Source organism: Eleutherodactylus coqui, chromosome 5, assembly GCF_035609145.1.
Source record: "Eleutherodactylus coqui strain aEleCoq1 chromosome 5, aEleCoq1.hap1, whole genome shotgun sequence".
NCBI classification, from domain to species: domain Eukaryota; kingdom Metazoa; phylum Chordata; class Amphibia; order Anura; family Eleutherodactylidae; genus Eleutherodactylus; species Eleutherodactylus coqui.
The window spans coordinates 97136628-97159568 of record NC_089841.1 but is presented as its reverse complement, the minus strand read 5'-3'; the positions used below and the strand labels follow the sequence as shown (position 1 = coordinate 97159568).

The 22941-nt window shown below is 44.2% G+C and overlaps 1 protein-coding gene across 2 annotated transcripts in view; it reads left to right on the top strand.

Moving 5' to 3' along the window:
* Positions 1-208: 208 nt before the first annotated feature.
* Positions 209-22941, top strand: part of OCLN (occludin) — a 36220-nt gene continuing 13487 nt past the window's right edge. The window contains exons 1-4 of one of the 2 annotated variants that reach the window (XM_066602931.1): positions 209-327; positions 13310-13393; positions 14782-15454; positions 18140-18301. In XM_066602931.1, the coding sequence (XP_066459028.1) occupies positions 13344-13393; positions 14782-15454; positions 18140-18301 (885 nt within the window). In that variant the 5' untranslated portion in view covers positions 209-327; positions 13310-13343. Of the gene's footprint in view, positions 328-13304; positions 13394-14781; positions 15455-18139; positions 18302-22941 lie in introns of both variants that reach the window. The other variant, XM_066602932.1, reaches the window with a different exon arrangement.

Genomic DNA, 22941 nt, shown 5'->3' with positions numbered 1-22941 from the left:
GATGTGAGGCCAAAGAGCTGACATTAATGAGCGGCGCCCTGATGACATGCCGCCGCAGAGATGAGCGGCGTGCGCTCCCTCCGCCATGTGCTGCAGCAGGCCGCTCCCCGCAGCGCCCGCAGCGCCGACAAACCTGTTCGTCAGAGTTTCAGGTGTATTCGGTCTCGGCCACGCCCTGAAGGTGGGGGAGGGGGGCCGAGGGGCGGGGCTTTGTGAGGCTCCAGAGTTCCTGAGCCTGGGCTGTAGAAGAAGAGGCAGCTAGCACTGCGGAGGAAACTTTTACCCCTATTGTGTGGACTTTGAGGAGTCCTTCAGCTGCTCCCGGAGGTGAGGAAGCTCTCCTAATCTTATTCTATCTGTTGGGTAAAGATTTAATTACAAAGTGAAATCACCTGCAAGTAATTTAGAATTTCTGGTGGAACTACAAGGACCAGCATTCAGTTTGGTCAGGATCCCAGACTGTATATATATATATATATATATATATATATATATATATATATATATATATATATAATGCAGTGTAGCAGTTGCTGTATCTTCCCCGATGCACCTGTTTCAGTGCGTCTTCATGTTGTGTAATGTATCTTTGTTTGATTATTATGTATTCCATGTTTTATTAGCACACATTTAGCCCCGGCCGATATCTGATCCCGGCAGAGGAGACATTTCCTTTGGGACGGAGCCCATAGCTCTTTTGTTTGCTCGCCACAAAGCTGAGCGTCGCTATATAAATAACCGTATACGCCATTTCATACAAGCGTGGGCATGTAGTGAGGCCGTGACAGCTCATATGATGATTATTCACCACTTGTTTACCTGTGAGGATCTGTAGGGGTTCCGGGGTCTGTTCCGTGCACCCTCTGTGGTGGGGGAGGGGTGTATTCCGCACCTGTCCGTACTCTTAGTTACTTTATTGTCCCCGAGAAGCCACACTGCTGGGAGAATATACCTGTGAGAGACACAAACTTGTGCGAGTCATCAGCTGTGTGTGAACCAACCGTAATACACCGCGTGATCGATTATGGCGGCGTTCTTTAAATTTGTTTATTCTCATAAAATCCGATGGAAAAACAGTCCCCAAAACGGAAAAAGTTGGAGTTGTCTCGTTCACTAGCGAATCACCGCGGAGAATTACTATATCTAGTGTTGGATACAATTATCATCCTGATTAGGGTTTATTTACAAGCTCATTTGACATAATTTTAAAAAAAAAAAATTTTTTACATGGAGCTGACAGTTCAACCTGCGACACAATCCTGAGGCTGCGTTGCAGAGTTCTGCTGTGGAGCCGCATGTAGATTTAAGGCTTATTTGCACAGAGTTTTGGGAATACAAATCTTGTGCACACAATACGCAGTAATTAGAATCCATTGATTTCAATAGGTTTAGTCACATAAGCATATTTTATTCGGTGGGCGTATATGCAGCATATTCTATTTTTGTGCATATTGCACACAAACCAACACATATTAAACTAATTTAACTTAATTGTCCATTGAAATCAATGGGAGCATGCTTGTGTGATTTATTGCTAAAAAAAAAATCTTATATAGCGCCAACTTATGCCGCAGCGCTTTCAGGTAATTTATTTATTACCCCACCACCAAGCTGGGTGCTCATTTTACTGACCTCAGAAGGATGGAATCGACCTTGAGCCGGCTACCTGAACCACGCGGGGATTGAACCCGCAACCTTCAGGTCATGAGCAAGAGCTAAAGACTGCATTTCTGCTGCCTTAGCACTCCACGCCGCACAAAAATAAAGTAGAACGTGCGCAGGAGCGCACAAAAATGCGCTTACGCCTATATGAAGCGGGCTGTGTGCAGTGATTATTTTTATAATTGTTGGATCGTGGGAAAATGAATGATGATCGTTCCGTGTAAACGTGGCCAACAACGAACAGCGGTTTGTTCGCTTATCGTTATTTTATGCAGCTATAAAATCGCCATTTGCTAGTCGTTTCGTGTAAAAGGCGACCGTTCAGTGATTCTCAGAATTCCCTGACAGACCAGCGAGCTGTGGAAAAGAAAAAAAACTGTAAATGATTGTCTGCGCTTGTGAACGGACGTCGTTTGAAAGCGAACAACTCGCTCACCCTATTTAGCCTCAGTGAAGGGAGCTGACCCACGTGCAGGCGCCTACCTCAGGTTCATTGGGGGTACTGCGCAGGGCACTGATGTGTTCGTTATGTCCCGTGTGCACTTTTTCACTGGTAAGTGAGTTTCTCACGGGGTCGGGCTATGATCGCAGTGATGTCTGCATATTGTAGTTCGTGCTTTCTCTCTTGATACAAAATAAATGTCACACGACACAAGATAAATATCTCTAATGCTAATGACTGCTGTAAGCGAGCACAAAGGGCTTCCCATCTAACCTGCATGTGTGCTCCATGTTTAGATTAACGATTGCTGAATGTATCTTGGGGTCTTGCATGGCTCAACTGGAGCCAAATGATATCGATGCTCTTTCATACAGGATCAAGTATTCTGCTGTCCTGATAAGTTGCCCAAAATCCGCATATCTAATGTGCAGAATTCAGCCTGCTATCTTGCATTTAGACCTACAGATTCTGACAGCAGAATATTCTATCCCTTGTGAAAGAGCCCTTAGGACAGGCTCACACCTGGTGAAACCGCTGAGGGTAGACTGCAGCAATTGCAGATATTGCAGTGGATCTGCCGCAGATTTCACCTATTCAATTGATTGGCTGAAGGCTGCGGTGGATCTCCGTCAAATCCGCACAATTGCCTCAGAATTTGACCCTGTGGAAACTGCACACATTCCCTAGGTGTAAACGTACCCTTACACAGGCTAATGCAGACTGGGGGGAAAGGCTCATTAATACATGCGCTTTCCTCATGGCGAGATGCGCTGTCGACAACTATTTTAGGCTGCCTTCACAGTGGGGAGAACATTTTTTGGGTGATACGAGAATGCAAGAAAACGCAGAATTATGAAACCCATGATTTTCAACGGCTTCATTCCCATTTGCGATGTTTCCTGTTCTGCGATGTTGCGAATTGTAGAAATCGCTGCATGTCCTATCTTTCTGCGTTTTGCAATGTTCGTGTGATGTGTTTTTAACATTAGCAACGCCTGTTGCCCTCTATAGCGCAAGATTAATTTCCTAGAAGCATTGTTGACGCTCGGACATCGCATGAGCACATATGTGATATTGCCGCGATTTTCTAGTGTCCAGTATTGCAATCGCCAGTGTGAAGGAGCCCTTAGTGCCACATAAAAGATGTGATCTCCTGGCAAGTGAGCATTTGTTCATTTGTAGCTGATCTTCGGCACCTTCACATGGGGCAATGATGGGGTGGAAGCAGTTTGTTCCTGATCGTTGGCCCATGTTAAACGGCCTGTAGGCCTTGTTTGCATAGCCTAGTTGTTTTTTTTAATAGTGTAACAAAAACTGTGGTTGAAAAAAAAAAAAAAAAGTATGCCTGTCATTTCAACCAATTAGTTACATGTCATAGGCCTCCGCTGATCACAAGAGCTCCGTGCCCAGCAGTCCTGGAGAGACTGGGCAGATACCGTCCATAAGAATGTATCCCAACCAGTACTAGAGTACAGCAACAGTAGGAGCTGTCACTTTCAGGGAACGGCTCCACAGAGCGGAAACGCCTTACTTCCTAGGTGGAATATCTGCAGCGTTTGCAATAGCAACAAACTAGATTTTACTGAATTGCAGGCTGTTTTATCCACCTCTAGATCTTGAAGCAGGAATAGATGTTCCCCAGGGCCTCGCTCACACGGCCTTAGAACTATTAGATCCATGACAGATTTCTCTGATATGGCTCTGACACTTCAATCTGCTGAGCCTTGAAGTTCTTTTGTGGATTCTCAAGTGGAAACCGTGCTGTGAATTGTCACTTATTTTTTTCCACAGTGTGGATTTCAAAATCTACATGCAAAAAAATCTGTGCTGTATGAGTGGCGCAGGTTGGAATACTGAAATGGCGCAGACGTTGTGGTGTGTTTGTGGAATCCGTGTCTGAATCCAGAGTGAAATGACACTGTGTGCACCTGGCCTCTTCTCAGGGGTTCCCTCTTGTATCAATAATGGCTGGGAAATGCTGCTTTGTGGCAATATTTCAAGGAATGTCCGACTTGTTTCATATGTAACAACGGGTTGATTGTTTCCGTATCTCTAACATTGGCTTCATTTTACTAACACTGAGTATAAACTCTTGTTAGACTACCCTGTTATGCAATATGTATATCATAGGTTGGGGAGCTCACCTATTGGGACCCCTTTAATAACATGAAGTGAATGTTAGAACAAAGTGGCAGTAGGCACCAACCTAAGCTGGGGACACACAGCCAGGGCGGATGTGTTCTGTCTGAAGACACAGCACTGGTTGTGTGTCCCCAGCTTATACACTGAGGAAGGGGCGCAACAGCCCAGAAACGTGTTTAGGCTGGGTTCACACAGGGGCAGATTTGCTGCGGTTTTGCCACGGATTGCCGTTGCATATCCGCACTGCGGCAAAACCTCTGCGTTTGCAGTGCAATGCAGCACAAATGAGATTTGCCAAAAAGCTGTTCTCACGGGACGGATTTTTTCCGCACAGCCGCAGTGCGGAAATGCAACTGCGTCGCGGTTTTAAAAGATGCAGCATGTCCATTCTTGGGTCTTTTCCGCAGCGCGTTTTTGTCCATAGACCTCTATGGACGCAGCCAAAACCGCACCAAATACGCGACTAAAGCGCTGCGGAAAAAAACGCGTGTGGATTTTTCCGCAGCAAAATCCACAAGCCCAAATTAACATTTGAAGAGGTTTTGCCACAGAAGCAGTTCTTCTGCGGCAAAACCGCAACGGAAAAACCGCGGCAAATCTGCCCTGTGTGAACCCAGCCTTATTGTATGTTGGATATCTAAAGAAAAACAGAGGCGTCGAGCTTAACATTTCGTCTTGCGCCTCTGTGCTTTCCTGGAAAGGTGTGACGTCTCATGGGCTGCCCACATACTTTCATATTCATCAAAAATTGAGCATTCCTCACTGCTATAATAGGAAAAGGGAGAAGACCAGTACACCGATTTATAGACTCTGAGCCCCCAGGTACACCACCTCCACCCTTTTTTTTCTACTTCCATTAGCCCTTCTTAAACAAGTCAGGGATGAGAGCTTCTGTAAAGGGTTGATTGTATTTGCTGTGACAATGTCTTACCGGTCACAATTCATTTGGTGGACGCTAGAACAACTTATGGCTATCTTCACACGGTGGAATTTAGCCACGTTACACATCAAATCCAGATGTCTGAAGGGGCCCCATTACTGTCGGTGGGAATCTGCTCCGTAGTCTGTATAGCACGAATTTAAAATCCACATGCAGGAAAAAAGTGACATGTCACTTCTTGGCACAGATTCCATAGCGAATTCACATTGGAAATTCCATACGCCATTGTGCCTATTGTAAAGGACTGGATGCATGGGCACAGGAGTGCAGAGCCGATGCAAAATTTTTTATGGCCCAGCTGCGTATTTCTGCTGTGCTTTTAGAGGCAGACTCCGTGCAGAAATATCCAATGTGGATTTCGCCCATGTGAGCATACCCTAACCTGTAAAATGGGGTTGTCCAGTTGAGCTGCAGCCTTATTTGATCTCTTTAGTAATGATCTTTAAGCATACAGGTTCACAAGTGCACTTGAAGAATGCCAACACGGAGAAGAATGAGGGTACTTTTACGTATTCGTGCGATTATCGCTCAGGAATGATAACATTGGGGAACAAAATTTTTGTTGCATCCATAAAAACATTCCTGTCTAAAAGCACAGAAGCGATAATCACTCACTGAAATAAAGGTGGAGCGGGCCAGAGAGCTCTTCCTGCCGCTGCCTTTATTCAGATTAAACAGCCAAGTTGCTCATAGATGAGTGACTATTGCAAGCCGACTGTTACTTGGTTTTGAGCTGAAAACTAAAATTAGCGATTATTTTTTTTAATTTTTTTTTTTTCCCCTCCTCACTTGCACTTGTCTAAAACTGCCCTGGGAATGCCAGTTGGTTAATAATCATTCAACAAGCATGGTGGCAGTCGTTCCTGCGATCTCATTGTTCTTCTCCACTCTTGTGTAGAACTTTAGTTTTGTTATTGCCAAAATTGTAGGTCAGTCTTTCCCAACTCCAGTCCTCAGGGACCGCCAGCAGGTCATGTTTTCAGGATTTCCTCAGTACTGCACAGGTGATGTAATTATTGTTGGTGCCTCAGACATTGCCACAGGTGTGCTTACTATAGGAGGTCCTGAAAACATGACCTGTTGGGGTGCCTTGAGGACCGGAGTTGGGAAACACTGTTCTAGATTGACACCCACAAGACTTGTTTTTGGTCTTTTATACTTAAATCTGACTTTTTTCAGTTTATCTTCAATTAATTGCTGTATCATAATTTCATTGATAAGCTTGTCAGCTCTGGATTTTCAACATTTCTAATATAAGTAGATATGGACTTACAGTATATGCATAGTTATACTTTCTTAAGGCTGCGTTCACAAGTAACCTTTTAGTTTTTTGTTCTTTTTTTTGTTGTTGTTGCAGTTTTCAATTGCGGTTCTTCTGCAATTAACCCATTAAGGACCAAGCGCAGTAAATTTACGGCGCTTGGTCCTGGGCTTAAAGCCAAGCCAATAGTAAAATTATGGCGGTGCTGTAAGCCTCCTGGCTCTGCAATCAATCAAAGGCAGAAGGAGTTGTCAGCTGTTAGTAACAGTTGATAACCCGGAGGAGAAGGCAGGAGGTTTTTTTTTTAAGCCTTTCTGCCTTTTCCTTCCCTGAGTACACAGCGCTCAATGAGCACTGTGTACTCGAAAATGGAAGTGTAACTTTTACTACGGGACCTGGGGGGGCGGTGTCCTTCTCTGCAGGGGGGAGGAGGCTGGAAGAGCCGGGAGTAGTGCACTGAGCTCCCGACCCCCTCTCCGCCCCTCGCCACTATTTGCACTGGGAGGGGGCGGAGCTAAGTTCTGGAACTTCCCGTGTGGATCTACACCAAAAACTGCAACATTGAATTCTGCTGTGGATCCGCAGAATCGATGTGGACTTTGAAGCGGAAATTGACAGGGATTTTGGTGTGGACCAATTCTGCAACACATGAATGTACTGTTGGGCTGTATTCACACTGGCTACAAAATCTCGCTACAATGTGAAGCCCATGGTTTCCAATGGGTTCTTTCACATGAGCGACGTTTTGTAGCAAGATTTTGTAGCCCGTGTGGATGCAGCCTTATGCTATGTTCATAGTGAGCGGAAACACTTGGACTTTTCGAGGCAAATTCCACAGCATTTCTGAATTTTGAAAAAATCCACACCGTACCTGCAGCTGATTTTAGTAGCTACATCGCTTCCTGCTTAAATGAGTTTATTTCATGAGACAGCCACTTTAACCACTACCTAAGTGTATCATTGATAAAACAAACTTCCAGTGATTGGAACTGATCGTTTTATGACCACACATAATGATTTTTCTTGAGCAAACTTTTGAAAAGTTCGGTTAAGCTGGTTCACCGAATTTCAGTAAAAAGTTTGGTTTTGGACTGAATTGAACTTCACCAATACCCCTAAAACTGGTTTACAACATGAAGAGCCATAAAAATCCTTCTGCTCAGGAGGAACAAGACAGAAAGAAGCACAATGGCTCAGAGATTAGCATTGTTGCTTTGCAATGCTGGGGTCCTAAATTTAAATCTGAGCAAGGGCTGCTTGGAGTTTGTATTTTCGGTTTCTTCTCCTGCTCTGCAGGAGGAGGAAGAAGGGAAAAGCATGGTGGCTCTGTGGTTAGCACTTTTGCCTTGGAGCGCTGGGGTCCTAGGTTCAAATCTGAGCAAGCGGATGTTCTCAGTTGAATTTAAACCTAGGAGGCTAGGATCTCAGCACAGCAAGGCAATTGTGCTAACCACTGAGCCACATTTATAGAAGATAAAGGAAATTTTAGTGAGTTCAGCTGAAATGAGCCGCTTGAGATTTGGGTTCACACCGAACCGAACTTTTAGCAGACTTTGACCCGAAACAGGCTTCAAGTGTTTTGGTTTCGCCAATGCTAATAATGGTGATATTGTGTGAAGCATTGCAGCGTCTATGGCCATAGAAATGTACAAGTTCTCACTGCCATCCAGAAATGATCATTAGCGCTCTTTCTCAATGTAGGTGGCTCAGACTGCATTGAACGGACTTTGAACTGAATGTCTCATCAGTGTGACAATACACCCAACTAAACTTGACAAACTGCAATAATGAAGTATGAGATTTTATGGCCCTAGGAAACTTTACAAATGGTGTTCTTGCTTGTTTTTCTTAAAGCTTGCAAGGTTTCTAATGAAAACGACCTTGACGATCTGTGTTTCTGGGTTTTGAAATCTTACAATAAAACTGTCCATGTAAAATTCCTTAGTTGGCAGCCTAGTAGAGAAATTCCTTTAGCTGGTAATCGCATTGATCTCATGATCGTGTATGGAGGAGATGAGAGCTTATCGCTGTGAGCCGGTTGACTAATACAGCATGGTACATACTTAATGTACTATAAAATAATTTTTTTTGCCACTCCTCAGCTAAAAAGTGTTAACTTACATGAAACAATGTCAGCCTGGATGTTGGCTCAGAAAAAGCATTTAATGTCAGGAAACTCCCTGCAAGGTGGCCTCTCCTTCTTCCTCCAAGTAGAAGACTCGCATAGCTCTTACAGACTTGGCTCTGGGGATCACAGCAGGATCCTTGGTGTGTTCCTTTAGCAAAATAGAGCAGAAGAATGTCATGTGCGCAGCCCGATTTTGCTTTTCTATGAAACTATTTATAGACCTATTGTCTGAGAGTTGACCATGAGGAGGTTTAACGTCAGATGTTTAAACACCTGTATGTGCTGTTCCAACCATCATGTCCATATTTGTTAGTCTCTCTATAGTGTCCGTTCGGAGCAGGAAAACGGCACCCCCCTGGCCGAACCGTTCTGTCTTATGACAGAACTGAATGGCTCCGAATGGACACCCATTTGACTGTGACGGGGTTCATTGTTTTCCAGCTTGAAGTCCGGCATTTTGGCAGAATATAAAGGATGAAATAACAGCTTGCTGCGCTTTTTCGTCCCGTCTTCTAGTGGAAATTTGCTACGGAAGTTCTGAACGAAACCACCAATGCTGATGTGAACGAGCCATCAATTTTGTACACCTTTTTTTTTTTTAAATCTGTGATGTTTGTACGGAGATTTAGTTGCAGTTAGATTTGATAATTTGAGAAGAATGTTTGCTACACTTGCTCAGCCTTACATGTACCAATAAAGAATGCAGAGTCTCATGGAAGTCTTGTCATCTTAGGGTAGTTTCATATCTGCGTCAGAACTTCTGTCTGGAAGTTCCGTAGCAGATCTAGCTGAAAAAGAGCAACATGCAGCATTTTTTTCTTCCGTCCAAAAACTGCCCAGCTCGGTGGAAAGCGGGTGGACTGTATTCTAGTCAATGGGATCTGCCCCAGAGCTGTTCGGTTCTATCCAGAGACTGAACTGTTCAGCCATGGGGATTCCCCAATCCTGCTCACAGAATGGAGCAGGAAATCGGAATCCCTAACACAAATGTGAAATCACCCTAGGGTTATGTCCACGGCATGCGCAGATTTTTCATGCAGATTTCCGAAGCATATGCACTGCGAGTCATCATTAAATTTTGTTTTTTATTGCTTGCGGGAGATCACGGATTGTGGGAATTCTTTTCCTACGTGGATGCACTGTGGATTATCCGTGCAGAAAAAAATCAAACTCCACCTTCCTAATTGATTTTAACCTTCAAATTTGCAGTGAATCCGCAAATGTATTGCGGTTGCACTGTGGATCATAAGCTCCCATACAGATGAATGGCGCATGCTGCGATTTTATTATCCGTACGTGACATCCGCAAATCAAATAGAAACAAATCCACAGGTGTTAAATGAAGTGCGGATGCTTCCCTATGGGCAGCTTGATTTGCGGATCTCACTCGCGGATTCCAGAAATCAAATCCGCTCGTGGACATTGGGCCTTAGTCTAACAAATATGCACAAGTCCTACTGAGGCAAGGGGGTTGCAGGGAAATTTAGGTAACCGTTACATATAATGATGATTGTTCACCCGAGCAAACGGTGTATTGTTTTGTTTGGGCAAGCAGTTTAAACACAAAGATAAATAGTTTTTATAAAACTGGCTCGTTCAGTTCACTATATAAGTGAATGAGAACGTCTGAATGATCGGTAGCGAACGAGCCAAAGATTATTTTCATGCTTGCATGAAATGAACGATAAATTATTGTTCAGTCGTTGGCAGTGTTTAGTCTAAACGATGATTGTTCAAATCCAATGACTTTTTTTTTTTTTTTTTTTCATTTTTAATTGTTACATGTAAAGGCAGCTGGGGGGTAATGTGGTTACCTGGGTACAAGCTGCATGCCTACCCATAGAACAGGGTCAGGAGGGTTACCATTTCTTCTTGTGGAGAACATTTAGTAGGTGCGAGGGGATGTAAAAGGCCCTGCAATGCTCCTCTGGGAAATTTGGTATGCAAATATAGATGGTACGATGCCACCTATTAAAAGGCAGCTCTCCTACAAGTTAATGTCTGACCTTTTTAAGGCCGGTCTCATACAACCAGATTTGAATTGCGGATTCTGCGATCGGAGTCTAAGCGGACTTTCCACAATAATGACCACCTGCTAGCCTCCACGGTCATCTGCAATACAGTAAAGGGCCATACGAGGGTCACCGGCCGGGTGCACATCCGGATTCTGCTACGGGGCTCCCAAATGCTGGATCTGACCCGCTCATTTCAGCTCTGCCTAACAGGCTTTGTAACAATAACTGGAACACTAAGCCAAAACAAGAGTCTCCTGAAAGAAAAGATGTCCAAACCGTTTCAGAGTTTTTGTTTCTTGTCAATGCTTGCCTAAAGACCAGCCATGTTCTGAGAAGTGGTGGCTACTACATTGTAAAGAACACCTTATGCGGTGGACATGGCATAAATGGGGACATGATACGTAAAGAGCTATTCCCATTTTGGGATCACCGACCAATGCATTCACCCATAAGATGTTTATTTCCAGAAAGATCCATTCTCCGGATATTGCAGCTATTGAATCCTCTGGTAGCTTACTGCTCGTTGCCAGGGACATAAACCACGCGTCAAACTCAAGGCTGTGGGCTAAATCCAGTCCGCTACATGACTGTATGTTGCTGGCAACGAGGTCTGGACACAGACGGACCAGCTCTCCACTTTCCCTGGAAGACACAGTCAGCTCTTGGTTCAGGGAGCGGGTACCATTTTGGATTTTGAGCCCAGCGCACCTCCACACCGCTTGGTCCAGAGACTCGCAGGTGGTGGCACAGCTCTGACAGGAATACGCATTAGATTTTTCTTCTGCTCACGGAATACGCAATACATACACACGAGTGTGAGGGAATATTTGAAAAGATAAGGCATGCGCAATTTTTTTTTTCATGAAACATTGTATAAGTGAAAACCTCACAAACATTTTCACACGCTCTCGCATGGTGTGGTTTTCACGCCCGTGTGAAACCGGCCTTAGTGTCTTGTTTTTATTTCCTTTGTTATGACTCCTGATGCGTAATAGTTGGTGTTTTATAAATAAATGATGATGGTGACACATTTGGAGAATAGAGGGAAGCATAACGCCATCTAGGCTGCTGGTCGTGTTCATTGAGGGCAGCGCCTTCCGCATATTTTATTAAAGGGGTTATCCCGCGCCGAAACGGGTTTTTTTTTTCCAATAGGCCCCCCGTTCGGCGCGAGACAAACCCAATGCATGTGTTTAAAAAAAACAAAACCGTTTAGTACTTACCCGAATCCCCGCGCTGCGGCGACTTCTTCCTTACCTTAGCAAGATGGCCGCCGGGATCTTCACCCACGATGCACCGCGGGTCTTCTCCCATGGTGCACCGTGGGCTCTGTGCGGTCCATTGCTGATTCCAGCCTCCTGATTGGCTGGAATCGGCACATGTGACGGGGCGGAGCTACGAGGACCAGCTCTCCGGCACGAGCGGCCCCATTTACCAGGGAGAAGACCGGACTGCGCAAGCGTGTCTAATTGGGCGATTAGACGCTGAAATTAGACGGCACCATGGAGACGAGGACGCTAGCAATGGAACAGGTAAGTGAATAACTTCTGTATGGCTCCTATTTAATGCACGATGTATATTACAAAGTGCATTAATATGGCCATACAGAAGTGTATAACCCCACTTGCTGCCGCGGGACAACCCCTTTAAGTTTGTAGAAAACAAGAGTCTGAAAGGTTTTTAATTGTTAAACCTCATAGAATTAACTTAATTTAGAAAATTAAACTGGCTTATCATTCCAACCGGAACCCATCTGAAGGTACAGCCTAATTTTGGAGAGGTAGTAATTTCCAAGTCATGAGGAGCTTGTACTTTGTGGAACAATAGTGGTGATTGTGCGCTCCTAACGACTATTGTTAGACTTTTGACCAGTTCAGGAGGTACTTTGCCTCTAAATAGTATGCTGCAGAGAATCTCCAGATAGTAAGTCCATTGTTGGCCATATACTGAGCCGAATAGGTAATTAGACTTCTGATACATTTGCTTTTTTTTTCTACAATGTTTTCACATCATTGAGTCTACTGAAAGTCCTGTGTATATTGTCCTGTAGGCTTGGTGTAACTTGTATTACATGACAGGTCGTATGGGGTGAACCAAAAACCCTCCACTTTTGCACTGACAATCCCTAAAACCACCATAGGCAAAGTGGAATAAAAATAGTTGTGTAGTTTTTTGGCTTTTAGAAGAGCTATATTAGTTCTGGGTCTGGAGGGGTTATTGCTTCTCCTTATGGAGAACACCAAGAGGGTATGAGGAGGCTTATAGGTCATGTAATGCTCCTCTGGGAAATTTAGTATGCAAATGGCAGATATTAGAATACCTCTGCAGCGCCACCTATTGGAAATTAATACCCTAAATGTCAATGTCAGGGCCTTTAACAGGCTTTGAAACATAACTAAGGATATAATCCAAACCACACTTCTCCTTAGTCATGCTGCAAGGTCTGTTAGTCAGTAGCCACCCTATCTACCAATAGGTGGCGCTGCAGAGGCATCACACAATCTGCTATTTGCATACTGTTTCTGGACACACATGAAAAGGAATGATCTGCCCAGCTCCACCTACTATCCTAAGGTGCATTATAAAGCCCTTTCATTTTGGGATTTGAGATGAACTCCACATAACTTCTGTTTCAGAAGGCCATGTTGCATGGCTGACCCTTTTGGAGGATTAAGCTTGTTTGTAATTCACTACTGTTTCTGTTTCTTTTGAAGCTCAGGTTCCTTCTGTGGTCCGTCTCCCTGCTTGCCGAAATGTCTTCCCGGCCGTTTGAAAGTCCGCCACCTTATCGACCAGATGAGTAGTACGTATCTACTTTGCTGCTTTACTGAGTAAACATTTGATAAGTATTGTGAACCTAATCTGGGAAACAGCCTGCCATGCAATGAATAAGTGATAAGAGTGCGGCTGTACACATTAGCGCTTGCTCTTATATTAGATGCCCTGGGCATTGTGTGGCTTTGTAAACCTTCCACATTGAATTCTGGAAATGACCATTATTGGTTTTAAAGATCTGTTTATACCTTTCACTGTTTGGGTGTTCCAGGAATCCAGCAGATATACACTACTTTACCTGCAAAACTGCAATGTACAATTCAGTGTACTTGGGGTGAAGTGCAGGTTTTGCACTCATAAACCTTGCATTATTCCTTGCCCAAAATTCAGTCTATTCAATGTGGTTTATTGGTTTGATAGCAGCTACTCACTTGGGAAGAGTGTTTGCACGGTTCAATAATGGGATTATTTAGAGTAAGTCTATAAAGCGTCTTCCTAAATGATCACTACTCTTATTCTGCATAGGTCCAGCCCTAAGAACCTCCAGGAACATACACATATATCTGAGATAGATAATATCAGATATTTTTACTTTGTAGTTTCTAGATCTAGTGGACCTCAACAGGATAAATGTATATCCGGAGACTAGTTTGTTTCGGACATCTCCTCTTACTGCAGTCTAAGGTTTCTTTTGGCAGCTCTTAACTTTCATTTGTCATGTCAACCATGGTGCACTGGAGAACAAAATGTTTTCTGATGCACGCATGACTTATTCATCAACTTGCACAAGTTTAAAGAGGGATTGAGGTAGAAATATTTTGTGGCTGTGTCAACAAGTGATTCAATGCAAAACAATAGAAGATGTAGCGCTGTATGTGCGTTACTAGAGACGTACTTAGGGTATGTTCACACATAATGGGAATGCTGCAGATTTTCCACTACAAAATCTGCAAAAGAAAGAGTCACAATCCTCGCCATCGGCGCAAATTTTGGCTTCAAATCAGTTAAGAAAATCTGCAGCTAATTTCAGCAGCTACGGCGCTTCCCCTCACCTCGTAATTCTGTGTGCTGTCGGCATATACCCTCTAGTGAGCGCAGCACTACTGGCCAGGTGATGTCACTTATGCATCACCTGACAAGTGGTGCTACACTCACTAGAGGCTTCTGGGTGAAGGGGAGCGCTGACCGTGCAAAGAATTGCGAGGTGAGCGGAAACACTGTTAACTGCTTAAACCCTTTGTTGGAAATGCTGCGGGTTGTCAATTTGCTTATAAAATAGAGCACTGAACACCAAATATCGCAGATGGAGAAAAGGGCCTGTAACTCAATGACTTTGCCACCGACTTGAATTTGTAAAACATTTATTTTTTTCTTCTCTCTTGTTCTAACTCAATGTTTTTGGTTTTATTATTGCAGCAAACCATCTATTTATGCCCCCAGTCAAGACATGTACGGAGCGAAAATGGCTTCACAACCTGCATACTCCTATTATCCCGAGGACGAAGTAGTCCAGCACTTCTACAAATGGAGTTCTCCACCAGGAATCATCAAGATAATGGCCATCCTCATCGTCGTCATGTGTGTGGGAATCTTTGCATGTGTAGCTTCCACATTGCCATGGGATTTAGATATCACTGGACAGTCTATGGGATATGGCATGGGAGGAGGATTTTCTAGTTATTCTCCTGGATTCAGTGGCTATGGTTTTGGAGGACAAGGGATGGGCTATGGCTTTGCTTATGGAGGATCTTACACGGATCCCCGTGCTGCCAAAGGGTTCATTCTTGCCATGTCTGCGTTTTGCTTTATATGTGGTATGGTAATCTTTGTAATGTCGGTAACAAGGACAGAGACATCTACCACTAGAAGATTCTACCTGATTGTCACTATCATCAGCGGAATCATGGCGGGATTGGTCTTGATTGCTACAATTGTCTACATCATGGGGGTAAATCCTGTAGCCCAAGCATCTGGATCGTCTTTCTATAACCAGATTTTATCACTATGCCAGCAGTTCTATGCACCGGTAACCAACGCAGTGTTTGTTAATCAGTATCTCTACCATTACTGTGTTGTGGAACCACAAGAGGTAAGAATCTTTGCTTTATATTACATTATCAGAATAGGGTACTCGTGGGTTATTTGTCACCAGTTTTTTAATATACCCATTTGACGCGATCTTGCAGCTGATTGCCTCGTTTATACCACCTTAATATTATAAATATTTATGTTTTGGAGACACAAGAATTTCAAGGCACATGGGCGGTCGGATTCCGCATGTGTAATCAGACCCTGCCCGCGGCCAGCATCCATACATACCTACTGTTTCTTCTTTTCTTCTGTACTGTAGTTGGTCCGCGCGGCGAGCCGTCGGACATGCGCAGTACATAATTTATTTTTTTTTAAACGGTTGCTCTTCCCTGCTTCGTCGCCTAGCGATGATGCAGATTCCACGACCCTTCCGCAATGTCTTTGCGGAAGGGCTGCGGATCAGACAGCTTCCATTGACTTCAATGGAAGCCATCCATGCTGGAATATGACATGTTGCGATTTAAAAAAAAAAATTTCCCCCTCCATGAGCGTAAAATCGCAATTGTTTTTTGCTTGTAGACATGGAAAAGCGATTTTTGCATAGCATGCTTATGGGCAGTTTTTGCTGTGGAATCCGCAATGCAAATACGCCCGTGTGCATTGAGCCTAAGAAATAGTGTGTTTGGTTGTTTTTTTACACATATGTATTTGTGAAACATTTGTGATATTAATTAAAAAAGTGATGACAGTCCACAAGTACAGAATAGACATTAATTTCTATGGTGGCGACTTTTAATATGCAAAGTAGGGATGAGCGAGTATACTCGCTAAGGCACTACTCGCTCGAGTAATGTGCCTTAGCCGAGTATCTCCCTGCTCGTCCCTAAAGCTTCGGGGGCTGCCGCAGCTGACAGGTGAGTTGCGGCGGGGAGCGGGGCAGAGCGGGCGGGAGAGAGGGAGAGAGAGATCTCCCCTCCGTTCCTCCCTGCTCTCCCCCGCAGCTCCCCGCCCCGCGGCGGCACCCGAATCTTTCGGGACGAGTGGGGAGATACTCGGCTAAGGCACATTACTCGAGCAAGTAGTGCCTTAGCGAGTATACTCGCTCATCCCTAATGCAAAGCTATTGTAATGTCTGCTTGGCACTATTGTTAATGGATATTTTTCTTTGTATAGTGTTCTTTTTCTTTTAATAACCTGCTGATTATGGTGTATGTACCGCAGAGTTGATGAGTGAGTAAGGAGGATACTCCAGATCTTAGTTGTTCTTTATTTACTCCCTGATTGACCGTATCTTCAAACATGACCGTTCTTGTGCATGTAGCAAATTAGGAACCTTTTTTCCCAACCAGATTTCAGGGGCCCTTCCTTCTGCATCCAGTGCGCACACAGGCTTAGTCTGGCACAATTACTATTGGTGTTGTGCCAAAATTCTGGCGTAAGTTGCGTTGGCATTTTGGCACAAATTGATTTACACAAATTCGCTATTGATCTGCACTGATACTTTTTAAAAGTGTCTAGAAAAGGGTGAACCAGTTTTGCTTGATAGAGGTTTTTAGACAGATTTCTACACGTTAATCAACTGAGACTCTTAAGTCTCCAAATTTTGGAGCTGAGCTACTGCACTAATTGGGTGCATGAACATGATAGAAACACCATGACACATACTTAAATTTATCAATACTTCACAATACTTTGGAAAATATGTCCTGAATAATGGCAACCTTGCCTCCAGTAACCTTTTCCCCCAGTATGTGTACAGGATGGGCCTATGCACCATTTCCTAGAGACACTGAGGTTCATTTTTCAGGAGGGTTTTAAAAGCAGCACAATACAAGGCGAGAATGAGTTACTATACAGACTTCCGATCCACAGAATTGCCATCCAGTTCCCCTACCTCAAACACACACAAGGGCCAATCTCAAATCTTGTGAAAAATCTGCACAGATCGTGCCCTTGGTCAGATGCATACCTGGGACTCCACTGTTGGAAGGCAACACCTCTGCAAAGCAGCTACCTGGTCTAATATTCATCCCTTCTGTAGACATTACAGACAGGACTTTACTTCAAAGCAGAACTTGGCCATATGGACAGAGTCCTTCAGACAATTGTTCTCTGTGAGCCTCCATATTTGGCACTGCTCTTGTGGAACTATAACAAGGGACATCCTGGAAAGTATTAGCCCTATGGGTAATAGGTAGAGATGAGTGAGCACACTCGGATAAAACAGTTACTTGAGCGAGCATCGCTCTTCTCGAGTAACTGCTTACTGGTCCGAGCAGGCTTGGGGGGGGGGGGGAGTGAGCGAGATCTCCCCCCCCCCCCCCCCCCCCCGATGCTTGCTCGAGTAACTGCTTTATCCGGTTTGTAGTCTACTGTGTGAACTTTACATTATAGATTTATCTGTTGCATCCGTCCTCCTGTAGTAATTGGAAAAACACTGGAGGGTGGGGATGGGAGAGGCCTTTTAACTTCTGTGTTCAGAGGGCAACCTCCTGTGGTGCAGTCATGGTGAGCTCCTGGAAATTAGTCCTACCTTTAAGTGGTTTTTCCACTTTCAAACATCTGATGTGCAGGTTTAGATAACAAATAGTGCAGTGTATTTCTGTATTAAAAATAAATGTAACCCACTGTATATAAAGGGCATGGTTCACATTACCCAGGTCTATGTGTAGCATATATCTTATAATAACATGTAAAAATAACCAGACAAACATAAAAATAAAAATAGGATTTCTTTTTCTAGGCTATTGCCATTGTCCTGGGGTTCCTGATTGTTGTAGCATTTGCCATTATCATATTCTTTGCTGTGAAAACAAGGAGGAAGATCAACAACTACGGGAAGTCAAATATCCTATGGAAGAAAACGCAGCATGAGGAACAGGGGGATCCAAACGTGGAGGAGTGGGTAAGGGCAGAACCCTGTTGGTTTTATAATTTTATGGAGCTACTTCTGTATGCACGAAATATTTAATAAAGGCATAACACATCATGGCAATCAGCAGAACTTTGGTTTGGAGCCTAGCGACATTGTTGTTTCAGAGTAAGCGATCATCCCCTCCCCTAACGTCTCCTCCTTGGTTCTGCGAGAGCAGGGGAGGAGGCATCCGGCAGCACACTGACGCCACAGTGCCAGCAGGGTAAACAGCGGCGCTTTGACAAGGAGTGGGTAAGTATATGGGTCTCGGGGGCATTATTACTACTGGGGCTGATATAGGGGCTACTGCTAGTAATAGCACTATTACCGCTGAAGCCACTGTCGGGGGTGACTATTACCGTTGAGGCCGCTGTCAGGGGTCACTATTACCGCTGAAGCGGCTCTGGAGGTCACTATTAACTCTGGAGCCGTTGTGGGGGGGGGGGGGTCACTATTACCGTTGAGGCTACTGTCAAGAATCACTATTATCATTGGGGCGTGTGTGTGTGTGTGTGTTCGTGTGTTCGTGTCGTGTCACTATTCCTGTTGGAGCCGCTGTGGGGGGGTGTCACTATTACCCCAGCGGTAATAGTGACCCCACCCACAGCAGCCCTAACGGTATATTGACACGTGACGGTAATGCTGCCTTCTAAAAACCCCTGGATGCGAGGAGTTTTCAAAAGGAGACAGCCTCGCATTCCTGTGGGGATGAAAGAATGCCCCATAGCAATGAGAGAGGGGGAGGCAGAGCTGCAGGGGCTCTCCTAGAGATCTCCCCATATTTGGAGAGAAGGGGGCGGGACTAGATTGCTTTCTCGAGAGCTGGGGCTAGAGAGTGTTCTCATAGTGATTCCTCTCTAGCCAGGAGAGGGGGCGGGAAAGAACATGCTACAATTGTTTTCTGCATTGCACCGCAGTACTATGCAGAAAACCTTGCAAATTTCATATTTGTGTGAGATTTGTGTGTCTCGCAATGCATAAATCTCACACAATTTTCATGCCAGTATGCAGGAGCGATATTGGGCTGTGATTCACGGCACAATATCGCCCTCCCAATGCTTCTGAAAAGCCCTGGATGTGAGGTGTTTTTACAGGGTAACTGCCTCGCAAGACAGCAGGGCTGAAGGAATTCCCAATGCAGCTGTCACAGCAGCGGCAGGAGATGGCGATCATCTTCCATTGATTTCAAACGTGTGGAAACCCCTGGAAGCATGGTGTTTTCATTTGAAAACAACCTCTCAATCCATGCAGGGGGTTCCTTTCACCCCCGCCGCGGCTATCACAGCCGCGGCAGGAGATCATTATGTTCTCCCATTGATTATTGATGGGGCTGGCGGCAGCAGCGCCGGCCCCATTGAAATCAATGGGAGAAGAACGCTGAAGGAATCCCCTGCTGCAGCTGTCACAGCTGCGGCAGGAGATCATCAAAAGAAAGAATATGCTGCGCCAAAATCGCTAAAGAAATCTCCAAAAGAGAGTATATGCTGCGATTCTTTTCTGCATCGTAACACGGTGCTATGCAGGAAAACCTCATAAATATGAATGAACCCATTCAAGGGAATGGCTTTCATATTTGTGCGTCTTGCAATGCACAAATCTTGCACAATTTTATCACCAGTGTGAAGGCCCCCTAAATGTTATGATTGGTCAGGCTAGTTGGTTTTTCTTTGTGTGTGAAAAATCTGTTTTGGTTTCTGGGTCCAAGAAAGGAGATTGGATATATTCCCGTGTTAGGGCCACATGCTGCCGCATTTATGACTTGGCTTAAACATGGGACTATATAATCTAGCCTCTCTAATATCAACTAATGTTGACAATAGCATCCGCTCTTCAGAATGATCCTAAGGGCTTGTTTATACATTTATTTTGTAACCGCTATAATCGTGTGGTCCCACACCCCAAAAAAGTGTCTGGAGTGAAATCAGCCTAAAGAACAACCCCAAAAATGGAGAGGACCTGTCATGGGATAAAATCAGCGGGGCTTGCTGAATTGCTCCGCCATAGGTCCATTGTCTCTTTTGTCGTGTTTTTTTTGTTTCATACCAACCTCCGGTCACCAGATCAGGCTCTTCTTAGGTCGGGAAGAAGGGTGTAAGTGTTCCCCTAGCCTTTCTTTTTAGTGTCCCCAGCAGTTATAAAACACATTTAGCTGCTGCAAGCGCTCTAGAAGCAGGACTTGGCACTCAAGTGTCCTCCACTCTGGTTATTGACCTGCTCCACAGCTGTAGTGGTTTTCTAGTTGGATGCTACAGCTGACTGAGTGGAGGGCAAGTCAGTGAGAAGGCAGTGTAGGGGGAGTAAAACATGTTTTTCTTGATGCTGGTTATACGGTAGTAACATCATTCACAAAAATGTTTTTAGCCCTGCTCTCTGGCCTCTACCTACACAGCACCGTTACCAGTTTTGCAGTGTCGAAACTGCTTACAGACTCCCTTATCGGTGAAATCCCATCCTGCCTGAGGGCCACAACTTCAAATTCTTCATGCGGAGAGATGCTTGGTCTTCAGCCGGAGCAACCAGTGTCAGGCAGCTGCTGCCAAGGCAAATAAAATCAAGGGATGCCTCATGAGAGGTCTAGGGGCAAATGACGAACATTGTTCTTCCTTTTTACAAGTCACTGGTCAGACCGCTTATGAAATATTGTATACAGTTTTGGGCACCGGTACTCAAGAAGGACATATCCAAGCTTGAGCGGGTTCAAAGGCAGGCAACTAAAGTAATAAATGGAATGGGTGGACTACAATACCCAGAGAGGTTATCAAAATTGGGGTTATTGACTTTTGAAAAAAGACGACTGAGGGGTGACCTAATAACTATAAATATATAAAAATATATTGGGGATCAATACAGAGATCTCCCCCATGATCTGTTTATACACAGTACTGTGAATAACAAGGGAGCACCTTCTACATCTAGGGGTAGGAAGGTTTTCACACTGACACAGAAGGGGGTTCTTTACTGTAAGAGCAGTGAGACTATGAAACTCTCTGCCTGAGGACGTGGTGGTGGAGAACTCGCTCAGGAGTTCAACAGGGGCCTGGACACCTTTCTTGAGCGATACAATATTACATGTCATAGTCGCTACATTAATTCAGAAAGGTTGTTTCCATAAAATAAGGATAATTGGTTTCAACCTCATGTGTTTGTTTTCTGGGGGGGGGGGTTGTTTCCTTTTTGCCTTCCTCTGTATCAACATTACAAGACAATGGGCATGTCTTTTTGGTTTGCGGTTTTTTTTTTTTTCTTCTTCTTTTTCAGTCTTAATGTCCTTCTATACTTAGCGATTTTTATAGTGTAAATAATCTTGCGATCGAGTGGGTTGCATGATAATTGTTAGGTGTAAATGCATGCAGCAAACTACCGATCAGTGATAAATCATTCGGATCTTTCATGCAGACTTAAAAATCTTAGTTTGTCTGGCGGAAAATCTTTTGGTATAGACAAGCGTCATTACAATTTGCTTTTAGAAAGCAGTAGCAGAAGGGTTGACTAGAGACGTGGCTATGATCCAACGAGCGATCAAATCTACCCAATTGTTTAATGTAAATGCAAGCCAAGCGAATGGTGTAAGATTGCTAGTTCACCGCTTTATCTTACCGTGTAAAAGGCCCCTTTACATAAGATTTTAGTAAGATGTGAACACTATTGAAATGTTGGATAGCTGTATTGACCACATAAGCCCTCCTCTGGACTTTGCAGGATTTGGTCCACACAGTAGTACTGCTCCAGCGCCAACAATTGGCTGAGATCTTTGAAGAGCAATAGGAAAATCTTTTTGTTTGGTTCCGTCTGTTTGGACATATAAAAGTCATAGAAGGGATTTCCCTTTTCAAGTCCTGACCCCCTTTCAATGAGACAAAGTGGTGATATATGTATCACACGGTTGGACGTTCATTTCAATAGTTGACGTGTAATATAATAAAAGGTGACTATTGCGCTAATATTAGTCATGGCTTATCGGTTGAACTTGCTCATTTGCATGTTTTATGGAAGCGTGCACAGAGCGTTTTCACCTTTGATTCAACTGAATGATTAGTCGTCTTGTTTATACTAGCGGGATGGGTTACTGCGGCTATGGTTCTGGCTCTTGAGTGAGACGGTAGGTCAGTATCTGTGTGCAGGTACTCGGTGTGAATATCCTGGGGCACAGGTAACATTCCGTATATAGAGATGTGCTGGCAGATAAACGTGTTTGAGGAGCTCTGTGCTAGTGATGTAACACAACGTCTCATGACAGAGAAGTGTTTGTAATGAGAGGTGGCAGTTTCTGGGCGGGGCCTGGAGTTTCATTACATTCAAGCTTGTTTGTTCTGGCTTCACGTGGAAGACTACAGCTACATGTCTGTGTGTCCCAACTTTTAGAGCTCCTTCACTTTTTTTTCTTTTGTGTTCCAATCGTCTTCTATCATGTATTTATTTTTTTGTTAAATTTAAAACCCATACTTTTTTTCTTGTAATCTTTCAAGTTTTTATTTTTTTTAATTTTTTTTTAGAGAAGTCTATGGGAAAATACCCCATAGTCGCAGCATGCTTCGACTTTGGGGGAGGGATTTTTCGCAAAATCGTGTGGCCATCATGAATAGATCCTTAATGGTCTCACAATTTAAGACCCATTTAGACGGTACCAATTT